Genomic DNA, 12,003 nt, shown 5'->3' with positions numbered 1-12,003 from the left:
GCAGAGCTGAGCAGCTCAGGGCAGCCTGGGCCTGGCTGCCATGGACCCGGGGAAGGGGTTGGGCTGGAAGGGACCTCCAAGAGCCTTTGGTTCCAGCCCCCTGCCACGGGCAGGGACCCCTCCCCCCAGCCCAGGCAGAGGAAGCCCAGAGGCAGGAGCCTGGAGGAGCAGAGACCTCCTGCAGCTGCTGGCCAGTGGGGATCTGCTGGAGGGGTTGGGAGGCTCTGCAGAGGGCCCTGGCCAGGCTGCATCCATGGCTGAGGTCAAGGGCGGGAGGTTCAACAAGGCCAAGGGCTGGGTCCTGCTCTTGGCTCACAACAGCCCCAGGAAGGCTCCAGGCTGGAGCCTGGCTGATGGAAAAGGAGCTGGGGGTGCTGGAGCTGAGCCCAGGGGGTGCCCAGGGGGGCAGGAAGGGCAGCAGCAGCCTGGCCTGGAGCAGCAATGCTGTGGGCAGCAGGGGCAGGGCAGGGAAGGGGCCCCTGCCATGGGCACTGGGGAGGCCACAGCTTGAGCCCTGGGCTCAGCTCTGGGCTCCTCACTGCCAGCAGGAGCCTGAGGAGCTGCAGCAGGGCCAGGGAAGGGCAAGTAAGGTGGGGAAGGGGCTGGAGGAGAGGGCTGGGGAGGAGCAGCTGAGGGCCCTGGGGGGGTTTGGTGTGGGGCAGAGGAGGCTGAGGGAGACCTCCTTGCTCTCTGCAGCTCCCTGGGAGGAGGCTGCAGCCAGCTGGGGCTTGGGCTCTGCTCCCAGGGAGCAAGGGGCAGGCCAAGAGGAAATGGCCTCAAGGTGTGCCAGGAGGCTGCCCAGGCCTGGCCCAGGCTGCCCAGGGCAGTGGGGAGTCTCCATCCCTGGAGCTGTGGAGCTGAGGGCCAGGGGCTGGTGGTGCCCTGGCAGGGCTGCAAGGGTCTGACCCTTCCCTGCCCAGCCTGGCAGCTCTGTGGCTCTCCCAGGGGGCAGAGGGGAGCCTGGCAGCAGCCAGGGCAGGCCATGCCTCACCTGGGAGCCTGAGGGCTCAGCTGGTGCCTCCCCTCTGCCTGCTGTGCCTCTGGAGCCCAGTGGCTGCTGGCTGCCCCTGTGCCCAGGGCTGGCCTGGCCGAGGGGGGAGCTGGGCAGGGCCTGGGCACCGCGCGGGCAGGAAGCTGCTCCCGGACCTGCGGAGGGCACAGAGGGCTCAGAGGGCTGGCAGGGCCCTGCCCCCCTGGCACCTGGCAGGGACACTGCACTCCCTGCTCTGCAGGGGCAGCCCCTGCCCTGCTCTGCTCTCCACCTGGCACAGCAGAGCAGCCTGGCACCGGCTCTGCAGGCCAAGAGGTCCTGATGCCCTGCCCCCCCCCAGCTCCCAGCCTGTGCCCAGAGCTCAGCACCCCCAGCTCCCAGCCTGTGCCTGTGCCCAGAGCTCAGCACCCCCAGCTCCCAGCCTGTGCCTGTGCCCAGAGCTCAGCACCCCCAGCTCCCAGCCTGTGCCCAGAGCTCAGCACCTCCAGCTCCCAGCCTGTGCCCAGAGCTCAGCACCCCCAGCTCCCAGCCTGTGCCTGTGCCCAGAGCTCAGCACCCCCAGCTCCCAGCCTGTGCCCAGAGCTCAGCACCCCCAGCTCCCAGCCTGTGCCTGTGCCCAGAGCTCAGCACCCCCAGCTCCCAGCCTGTGCCTGTGCCCAGAGCTCAGCACCCCCAGCTCCCAGCCTGTGCCTGTGCCCAGAGCTCAGCACCCCCAGCTCCCAGCCTGTGCCTATGCCCAGAGTTCAGCACCCCCAGCTCCCAGCCTATGCCTGTGCCCAGAGCTCAGCACCCCCAGCTCCCAGCCTGTGCCTGTGCCCAGAGCTCAGCACCTCCAGCTCCCAGCCTGTGCCCAGAGCTCAGCACCCCCAGCTCCCAGCCTGTGCCTGTGCCCAGAGCTCAGCACCCCCAGCTCCCAGCCTGTGCCCAGAGCTCAGCACCCCCCTGGGCATGTCCCCTCCCGGCTCCGGCCCCTCCCCGGCCCCGGGGCTGCTTCCCCCGCCCTGGGGGCAGCCGGAGGGGGCAGCCCCGCTGGGCCCCGCGCCCCGGGGGTGTCCTTACGGCCAGGCTGCGGCTGCAGGGGGCGCTGCAGGCCGCTGCCCAGCTCCAGCGCCTGGCTCAGCACAGCCTCCAGCCGCAGGCAGGCGGCGCCGTAGCGCTGGGCCAGGGCTGCTGCCGCCGAGGTCTTGCCTGCAGGAGGGAGAGGCAGGGGCTGAGCCTGGAGCACCTCTGGCTCCTGCCCTTGGCTCACGACAGCCCCAGGAAGGCTCCAGGCTGGAGCAGAGTGGCTGCAAACTGCCCAGGACACAAAGCCCTGGGGATGCTGGGTGGCAGCAGCTGGAGAGGAGCCCAGGGGGTGCCCAGGGGGGCAAGAAGGCCACCAGCAGCCTGGCCTGGAGCAGCAATGCTGTGGGCAGCAGGGGCAGGGCAGGGATGGGGCCCTGGAATGGGCACTGGGGAGGCCTCAGCTTGAGTCCTGGGCTCACCTCTGGGCTCCTCACTGCCAGCAGGACCCTGAGGAGCTGCAGCAGGGCCAGGGAAGGGCAAGCAAGGTGGGGAAGGGGCTGGAGGAGAGGGCTGGGGAGGAGCAGCTGAGGGCCCTGGGGGGGTTTGGTGTGGGGCAGAGGAGGCTGAGGGAGACCTCCTTGCTCTCTGCAGCTCCCTGGGAGGAGGCTGCAGCCAGCTGGGGCTTGGGCTCTGCTCCCAAGGAACAGGAGACAGGACAAGAGGAAACAGCTTCAGGCTGTGCCAGGGCAGGTTTAGAGCAGCCATGAGGAACAATTCCCTTCCCTAAAGGGTTGTCCAGGCCTGGCCCAGGGCAGGAATTGAGAGCAGCCCTGGAGCAAAGGCCTTGGGGGTGCTGGGGGAGGAGAGGCTCAGCAGCAGCCAGCAGGGAGCACTTGCAGCCCAGAGAGCCAAGCAGAGCCTGGGCTGCAGCAGCAGAAGGCTCCCTTGGCCTTCCTGGCCCCCAGGGCTCATTGCTGTGCCCTGCAGCCCTTGCTGCCCAGCAGCACTCCCAGCTCCTTCTCCTGGGGGCTGCTCTGCAGCAGATCCCCTCCCAGCCTCTGCTGCTGCAGTTTGCTCTTCCTGCCCAGCTGCAGGGCTCTGCTCTCCTCCTGCTTCAGCCTCAGCAGCTTCCTCCCTGCCCAGCTCTCAGCCTGCCCAAGGCTCTGCATGGCCTCACAGCCTGCAGCTGGCTCAGCCAAGCCTCCTCCTGCTGCCCCCCAAGCCCAGCAGGGCCTCCAGGGCTGCCCCAGGCAGGGCCCAGCTCGGTACCTGCCAGCGGTGCCCCATGGACGATCACCACGATGCCGCCGCGGCGCGGGGCCGCAGCCCCTGCGGGGCCCCGGGGGGCAGGGCTGGCCTCCAGCCCTCCTCTGGTGGGGCTTGGCTGCTGCCCTGCTGTGCACAACCCGGGGGAGCAGTCAGCCTCCTGCCTCCCCCTGCCCCCCTCATCATCCTCACCAGCCCCTGGGAGAGGAGAACCTGCTGGGCCCAGCGCCACCCCCCCGGGCTCCCCCTGCCCCCTTGCCAAGGCTGGGGCACAGCCTCCCTCACTGCTCCCTGTCCCCTCCCCAGCCTCCCTCACTGCTCCCTGTCCCCTCCCCAGCCTCCCTGGCCTCTCACTGCTCCCTGTCCCCTCCCCAGCCTCCCTCACTGCTCCCTGTTCCCTCCCCAGCCTCCCTCACTGCTCCCTGTCCCCTCCCCAGCCTCCCTGGCCTCTCACTGCTCCCTGTTCCCTCCCCAGCCTCCCTCACTGCTCCCTGTCCCCTCCCCAGCCTCCCTCACTGCTCCCTGTTCCCTCCCCAGCCTCCCTCACTGCTCCCTGTCCCCTCCCCAGCCTCCCTCACTGCTCCCAGTTCCCTCCCCAGCCTCCCTCACTGCTCCCTGTCCCCTCCCCAGCCTCCCTCACTGCTCCCTGTTCCCTCCCCAGCCTCCCTCACTGCTCCCTGTCCCCTCCCCAGCCTCCCTCACTGCTCCCTGTTCCCTCCCCAGCCTCCCTCACTGCTCCCTGTCCCCTCCCCAGCCTCCCTCACTGCTCCCTGTCCCCTCCCCAGCCCAGGGCAGGCTACAGGCCACAGTTTCCCCTGGACTGGAGGAGGAGGAGCTGCAGGGACTGAGGAGGAGGAGGTCAAGGAGAGTTCCAGGGGATGGGGCCTGGGCTCCCCCCTGGGGCTGCACTCAGGACAGCCAACACCAGACCCTCACCTTTGTCCTGGGCTGCTGCTTCCCCAGGCCTGGGCTTGGCCTGCTCCTGCTGCAGCCTCTTCTGGCCCTGAGAGACCTCCAGCAGCCCTGCAGGCAGCAGCTCCCCCGGGGAGCGCAGAGGCAGCAGCAAGGTCCCGCGGCTGCTGTAGCCTCCCAGGGACCTCAGGATCTGTGCAGGGGGAGGAGAAACCACAGGAGGGAGGCACTGATGGAGCTCCAGCCCTGCCCCAGCCCCCCCTGCCCTGCACCAGCCCCCCCCTGCCCTGCCCCAGCCCCCCCTGCCCTGCCCCAGCCCCCCCTGCCTTGCCCCAGCCTCCCCTGCCCTGCACCAGCCCCCCCTGCCCTGCACCAGCCTCCCCTGCCCAACCATCTTCTCCTTCCTGGCTTCTTCCCAACCACAGGGACCAGCCAAGGCCCTTCCCAGCCTGCCAGGAGCCTATGCCAGCTCCAGGCTCTGCCCTGGCTGCTGTCTCCATCTCCCACAAGGCTTGGGAACCACAGACCCCCAGAGCTGGCAGGGCTGGCAGGGATCCCAGGGCTCAGCCAGCTCCAAGCCCCTGCCATGGGCAGGGACACCTCACCCCACAGCAGGTTGCTCACAGCCACCTCCAGCCTGGCTGCAAACACCTCCAGGGCTGAGCAGGAGGCTTCCACCCCCTCCCTGGGCAGCCTGGGCCAGGCTCTCACCACCCTCCTGCCCAACAACTTCTTCCTCACAGCCAATCTCCAGCTCCCCACTTCTCCTTTTGCTCCATCCCCCCCCCAGTCCTGTCCCTCCCTGACAGCCTCAGAGGTGGAGAGCAGCTCTGGAGAGAGACCTGGGAGTGCAGGGAGTCAGCAAGGTCCTCATGAGCCAGCCAGGTGCCCTCATGGCCCTGGGCAGGGGCACCTCACGCTGGAGCAGGCTGCTCAGGGCCCCATGGGTGCCCTGCAGGGGGCTGGATGCTGGGGGGGTTGGGGGCACCCCAGAGCTCCTCTCTTTACCTCCTCCTCAGCAAGGTACTGCTGGTCAAACTCCAAGGAGTAGAACTCGATGGGGAAGTCACAAGGGTTCCTCACCAGCACTGTGCCCTGAGCCCCAGGGCCCGAGGGCAGCACCGGCCCCAGGGCCAGCAGCTGGGGCTGCAGCTCCAGGCGTGGCTCCAGCCCCCTGCCCCAGAGCAGCAGCTCCAGGGGCTGCCTGCCCTGCCCCAGGCTCAGCCTCAGCCTCCTCCTGTAGGGCTTCTGAAAAGACAGCAGCAGAGAAAGCTCCTCCAGGAGCTGCCAGGGCCTCACACTCACCTCCTGCCCCCCCCCCAGGCCAGGGCTGGCAGCAGCCCTCTGGGCAGAACAGGAAAGAGGAGGGGGCTGGAACCTGGGAAAGGGAGAGCCAGACCCAAGGCAGGGAGATGGAGTCTCTGGCTGAGGCTGGGGAGAGCCTGGCCCAGCGTGCCCCAGGGAGGTGGGAGCTGCCCCTGGCTGGAAGTGCCATGCCCAGGGGAGAGGTCCTCAGGGCTGTGCTGCCCAGACACGGCCCTGGCACTGCCCTGGGGAGGCCACCCCTGGAGCCCTGTGCCCAGCTCTGGGCTCCTCAGGTGAGGAAAGCTGCTGAGGAGCTGGAAGGTGTCCAGAGAAGGGCAACAAGGCTGGGGAGGGGTCTGGGGCACAGGGCTGGGGAGGGGTCTGGGGTACAGCCCTGGGAGGAGAGGCTGAGGGAGCTGGGGTTGGAGCCTGCAGAAGAGGAGGCTCAGGGGAGACCTTCTTGCTCTCTCCAACTCCCTGAAGGGAGCTTGCAGCCAGGTGGGGGTTGGGCTCTTCTCCCAGGCACCCAGCACCAGAACAAGAGGCCACAGTCTCAAGCTGTGCCAGGGAAGGTTTGGGCTGGAGGGGAAGAAGAAATTCTCCCCAGCAAGAGAGGTTGGCCCAGGGGATGTGCTGCCCAGGGTGGTGGTGGAGTCCCCAGCCCTGGGGGTGCTCAGCAAGAGCCTGGCTGAGGCTCTCAGGGCCATGGTTGGGTTGGTTGGGTGGTGCTGGGTTGGGCTGGGTGAGCTCTGAGCTCTCTCCCAGCCTGGTTGGTTCTATTCTATTCTCAAGAGCAGCTGAACATGAGGGGCAGGGGAGCTCCCCCTGGCCAGACAGGAGGGGTTCCCCTGCTCAGGGCTTGGCTCTCCAAGCCCCCTCTGCAGGGCTGCAGCAGGGGAGGCTGAGCCTGCAGGAGGCTCCCTGTGGAGGCAGAGCTCAGCTCCTGCTCCCTGCCTGGGCTCTCCTTACCTCACTGCCCTGCCCACACCTCCCAGGGGGGGCAGCTGCCCAGCTCACCTCTTCCAGGGGGCAAAACCTGACTTGGAGGTCACAGTAGTGCCCAGGGGCCAGGACTCCAGCTGAGGGAAGCACCTCGAAGGCACAGCCCTCGGCCTGCAGCCCCTGCAGCCGGCGCCTGCTGCCAGCCAGAGGCTTCTCCACCTGAGCACAAAGAGCAGGGAGGAGGACTCCTGGGGCTGGGAGCAGGGAGGAGGACTCCTGGGGCTGGGAGCAGGGAGGAGGACTCCTGGGGCTGGGAGGGAGGGAGGAGGACTCCTGGGGCTGGGAGCAGGGAGGAGGACTCCTGGGGCTGGGAGGGAGGGAGGAGGACTCCTGGGGCTGGGAGGGAGGGAGGAGGACTCCTGGGGCTGGGAGGGAGGGAGGAGGACTCCTGGGGCTGGGAGCAGGGAGGAGGACTCCTGGGGCTGGGAGGGAGGGAGGAGGACTCCTGGGGCTGGGAGGGAGGGAGGAGGACTCCTGGGGCTGGGAGCAGGGAGGAGGACTCCTGGGGCTGGGAGGGAGGGAGGAGGACTCCTGGGGCTGGGAGGGAGGGAGGGAGGAGGACTCCTTCACCTCCTTGGCCTGCAGGAAGCTCTGTTCCTGCAGAGCTGTGGCCCAGCACTGGGGGCAAGGTGCAGGCAGCACAGCAGCTGGGGAGGCTGCTGCTCAGGAGAGGAGTGAGGGGGGAAGGTGGCAGGGGGGGGGAAGGTGGCAGCTGCTGGGCAGGCCCAGGGGATGCAGCTCTGCTCTGGAGCCTCCCCAGGGCAGCTGGAGCCCAAGTGCCAGAGCAGCAGAGGGGAGCAGGAAGGCAGCCAGGGGGCTCCCAGCCAGGCTTGCTCCGGGCCCTACCTTCCCTGCAGGCTCCTCCCTGCTGAGGGCCCACTGGCAGGGCACTGGCTGCTGGTTGTAGAGCCTGACGGTCTCCTCCTGGCACTGCCCACACTGGACCCTGGAGAACTCCAGCCTGTCCCTGGAGAGGCTGAGGGATGGCACAGCCACCCTGGCACGCAGCAGGACACCAAACCTGGGGCCCCCTGCCACCTGGGGGGGCACAGAGCACCCGGCTGAGCCCCGGCCGAGCGCTGCCGCCGGCCCTGCCCCAGCCGGCTGCGTGGGCACGGGAGGTGATGGCACCTTGATGGGCAGCAGCACCTCCACCGCTGCCAGGCTGTCCCCTGGGGGCTGGAAGCACACTTGGAAGGTCCTGGGCTGGCAGCAGGGCAGCAGCCTCACACGCTCCAGGTCCACACTGAAGCCTTCAGCAGATGGAAAGGAAGCAGCTGAGGCACAGGTGCCAGCAGGGGTGCCAGCAGGGGTGCCAGCAGGGTGTGCCAGCAGGGGTGCCAGCAGGGGTGCCAGCAGGGTGCCTGCAGGGGTGCCAGCAGGGGGTGCCAGCAGGGGTGCCAGCAGGGGGGCCAGCAGGGGGGCCAGCAGGGGGTGCCTGCAGGGGGTGCCTGCAGGGGGTGCCTGCAGGGGGTGCCTGCAGGGGTGCCAGCAGGGGTGCCTGCAGGGGTGCCAGCAGGGGTACCAGCAGGGGTACCAGCAGGGGTGCCTGCAGGGGTGCCAGCAGGGGTGCCAGCAGGGGGTGCCTGCAGGGGTGCCTGCAGGGGTGCCAGCAGGGGGTGCCTGCAGGGGTGCCAGCAGGGGTGCCAGCAGGGGTGCCAGCAGGGGGTGCCTGCAGGGGGTGCCTGCAGGGGTGCCTGGAGGGGGTGCCAGCAGGGGTGCCTGCAGGGGTACCAGCAGGGGTGCCTGCAGGGGTGCCTGCAGGGGTGCCTGCAGGGGTGCCAGCAGGGTGCCAGCAGGGGTGCCAGCAGGGGGTGCCTGCAGGGGTGCCTGCAGGGGTGCCAGCAGGGGTGCCAGCAGGGTGCCTGCAGGGTGCCAGCAGGGGTGCCAGCAGGGGGTGCCTGCAGGGTGCCTGCAGGGGTGCCAGCAGGGGTGCCAGCAGGGGGTGCCAGCAGGGGGTGCCAGCAGGGGTGCCTGCAGGGGTGCCTGCAGGGGGTGCCAGCAGGGGGTGCCAGCAGGGGGTGCCAGCAGGGGTGCCTGCAGGGTGCCTGCAGGGGTGCCAGCAGGGGTGCCAGCAGGGGGTGCCAGCAGGGGGTGCCAGCAGGGGTGCCAGCAGGGGGTGCCAGCAGGGGGTGCCAGCAGGGGGTGCCAGCAGGGGTGCCTGCAGGGGTGCCAGCAGGGGCGCCAGCAGGGGCGCCAGCAGGGGCGCCAGCAGGGTGCCTGCAGGGGTGCCAGCAGGGGTGCCAGCAGGGGTGCCTGCAGGGGTGCCTGCAGGGGTGCCAGCAGGGGTACCAGCAGGGGTACCAGCAGGGTGCCAGCAGGGGTGCCTGCAGGGGTGCCAGCAGGGGTGCCCGCAGGGGTGCCCGCAGGGGTGCCAGCAGGGGTGCCAGCAGGGTGCCTGCAGGGGTGCCTGCAGGGGTGCCTGCAGGGGTGCCTGCAGGGTGCCAGCAGGGGTGCCTGCAGGGGTGCCAGCAGGGGTGCCCGCAGGGGTGCCAGCAGGGTGCCTGCAGGGGTGCCTGCAGGGGTGCCTGCAGGGTGCCAGCAGGGGTGCCCGCAGGGGTGCCAGCAGGGTGCCCGCAGGGGTGCCAGCAGGGTGCCTGCAGGGGTGCCTGCAGGGGTGCCTGCAGGGGTGGCAGCAGGGGGCGCCTGCAGGGGGCGCCTGCAGGGGGCGCCTGCAGCCCAGAGAGCCAAGCAGAGCCTGGGCTGCAGCAGCAGAAGTGTGGCCAGCAGGGCCAGGGAGGGGATTCTGCCTCTCTGCTCCACTCTGCTGAGCCCACAGCTGCAGCTCTGTGCCCAGCTCTGCAGCCTCTGTGCCAGGAAGGCTCTGGAGGGGCTGGAAGGTGTCCAGAGCAGGGCCAGGAGGGGGAGCAGAGGGCTGGAGCTGCTCTGAGCACAGCCTGAGAGAGTTGGGGTTGTGCAGGCTGCAGAGAAGGCTCCAGGGAGACCTTCTGGTGGCCTTCCAGGCTCTGCAGGGGGTGCTCAAGGTAGCCAAGAGCAGAAGCCAAGGCTCCTGGTGGCCACAAGGCCTCTCCATGGGCACAGTGGCTCAGGGGCAGCTCATGCAAGCCCCCAGGGGGTCCCCCCCAGCACTGCTCACCTGTGCCACGCAGGACCTGTGCCTGGATGTGGAGGGCCACAGGCAGCTGCCCAGGGTTGGAGACCCTCACAGGGTGAGTGTGGAGGCTGCCAGCTGCCACCCAGCCGAGGTCCAGGATGTGCTCAGGGAGCTCAGCCCTGCAGGGGGGGAGGAGGACACTGCTGAGCCCCTGGGGGAGAGGGGAATCCAGTGGAGGAACTCAGCCCAAGCCCTGACCTGGCAGGTGCCAGCCTCCTGCAGTGAGGGCTCCCTGCCCATGCCAGGGCCTGGGAGCTGCCTGAGCCTTCAGCCCCCTCCCAGCCCTGCCAGCACTGGGATTCTGTGACAGGACTGTGCCCAGCCCCAGCAGAGAGAGGTGCCAGGCTCTGCCAGCCTCCAGTGCCACCTGCAAACACAGCAGCTTGTGCCATACACTGCCCCTGTGCCACACACACTGCCCACAGCCCCTGTGCCACACACTGAAATGTGCCACACACTGCCCAGAGCCCCTGTGCCACACACTGCCCCTGTGCCACACACTGCCCACAGGCCCTGTGCCACACACTGCCCCTGTGCCACACACTGCCCCTGTGCCACACACTGCCCAGGGCCCCTGTGCCACACACTGCCCCTGTGCCACACACTGCCCACAGGCCCTGTGCCACACACTGCCCCTGTGCCACACACTGCCCCTGTGCCACACACCCACACACTGCCCACAGCCCCTGTGCCACACACTGCCCCTGTGCCACACACTGCCCACAGGCCCTGTGCCACTGCAGGGCAGTCACAGAATCAGAGTTGAGTCCTGGACTTTGTGGCTTCACCAAGAGCAGAGGAAGGGAAGAAGCTCCTGAGGGGTCCCTGGAGATGCCCTGAGGTCACTCAGCTCAAATCACCCCAGAGCTGGCAGGGCTGGCAGGGACCCCAGGGCTCAGCCAGCTCCAAGCCCCTGCCCTGGGCAGGGACACCTCACCCCACAGCAGGTTGCTCACAGCCACCTCCAGCCTGGCTGCAAACACCTCCAGGCATCAGCAGGAGGCTTCCACCACCTCCCTGGGCAGCCTGGGCCAGGCTCTCCCCACCCTCCTGCCCAACAACTTCTTCCTCACAGCCAATCTCCAGCTCCCCACTTCTCCTTTTGCTCCATCCCCCCCAGTCCTGGCCCTCCCTCACCCCCTCCAAAATCCCTCCCCAGCTTTCCTGCAGCCCCCTGCAGCTCCTGGAAGGCCACCAGAAGGTCTCTCTCCTGAGAGCTGTTTGGCAGGGCTGGGGTCTGCTGGCAGCACTGCCCCCCTCAGCCCAGCTCCTGTGGGGTGCTGAGCACCTCCAAAGCTCAGGGTGGCTCTGTGGGAACACTCAGCTGGCAGCATGGCACAGCCCTCAGGATCATACCCTGAGGTGCCCAGCAGCTCCCAGCACCAAACCCTGAGGTGCCCAGCAGCTCCCAGCACCAAACCCTGAGGTGCCCAGCAGCTCCCAGCACCAAACCCTGAGGTGCCCAGCAGCCCTCAGCACCAAACCCTGAGGTCCCCAGCAGCTCCCAGCACCAAACCCTGAGGTCCCCAGCAGCTCCCAGCACCAAAGCCTTGGTGCTGCCCCCAGCCCTGCAGAGCCCAGCAGCTGCCAGCAGCAGGGAGCAGTGCTGGCTGTCACCCCCAGCCCTGCAGGGCCCAGCAGCAGGTTGCAGTGCTGGCTGTCACCCCCAGCCCTGCAGAGCCCAGCAGCAGGGTGCAGTGCTGGCTCTCACCCCCAGCCCTGCAGAGCCCAGCAGCAGGGTGCAGTGCTGGCTCTCACCCCCAGCCCTGCAGGGCTCAGCAGCAGGGTGCAGTGCTGGCTCTCACCCCCAGCCCTGCAGGGCTCAGCAGCAGGGTGCAGTGCTGGCTGTCACCCCCAGCCCTGCAGAGCCCAGCAGCAGGGTGCAGTGCTGGCTGTCACCCCCAGCCCTGCAGAGCCCAGCAGCAGGGTGCAGTGCTGGCTGTCACCCCCAGCCCTGCAGAGCCCAGCAGCAGGGTGCAGTGCTGGCTGTCACCCCCAGCCCTGCAGAGCCCAGCAGCAGGGTGCAGTGCTGGCTCTCACCCCCAGCCCTGCAGAGCCCAGCAGCAGGGTGCAGTGCTGGCTGTCACCCCCAGCCCTGCAGAGCCCAGCAGCAGGGTGCAGTGCTGGCTCTCACCCCCAGCCCTGCAGAGCCCAGCAGCAGGGTGCAGTGCTGGCTGTCACCCCCAGCCCTGCAGAGCCCAGCAGCAGGGTGCAGTGCTGGCTCTCACCCCCAGCCCTGCAGAGCCCAGCAGCAGGGTGCAGTGCTGGCTCTCACCCCCAGCCCTGCAGAGCCCAGCAGCAGGGTGCAGTGCTGGCTCTCACCCCCAGCCCTGCAGAGCCCAGCAGCAGGGTGCAGTGCTGGCTCTCACCCCCAGCCCTGCAGGGCTCAGCAGCAGGGTGCAGTGCT

The 12,003-nt window shown here is 69.1% G+C and overlaps 1 protein-coding gene across 1 annotated transcript in view; it reads right to left on the bottom strand.

Moving 5' to 3' along the window:
• Positions 1–12,003, bottom strand: part of HYDIN (HYDIN axonemal central pair apparatus protein) — a 125,265-nt gene that overhangs the window by 50,653 nt on the left and 62,609 nt on the right. The window contains exons 29-37 of the mRNA XM_054170294.1: positions 9,579–9,715; positions 7,613–7,734; positions 7,328–7,519; positions 6,497–6,640; positions 5,183–5,422; positions 4,199–4,367; positions 3,266–3,325; positions 2,051–2,179; positions 1,112–1,146 (exon numbers count right to left, since the gene is read on the bottom strand). Coding sequence (XP_054026269.1) covers positions 1,112–1,146; positions 2,051–2,179; positions 3,266–3,325; positions 4,199–4,367; positions 5,183–5,422; positions 6,497–6,640; positions 7,328–7,519; positions 7,613–7,734; positions 9,579–9,715 — 1,228 coding nt within the window. The remainder of the gene's footprint in view (positions 1–1,111; positions 1,147–2,050; positions 2,180–3,265; positions 3,326–4,198; positions 4,368–5,182; positions 5,423–6,496; positions 6,641–7,327; positions 7,520–7,612; positions 7,735–9,578; positions 9,716–12,003) is intronic.

Source organism: Dryobates pubescens, chromosome 19, assembly GCF_014839835.1.
Source record: "Dryobates pubescens isolate bDryPub1 chromosome 19, bDryPub1.pri, whole genome shotgun sequence".
In the NCBI taxonomy this organism is placed as follows: Eukaryota; Metazoa; Chordata; class Aves; order Piciformes; family Picidae; genus Dryobates; species Dryobates pubescens.
Note: the sequence above shows the minus strand (reverse complement) of the source record. Positions and strands in the feature narration are given on the sequence as shown.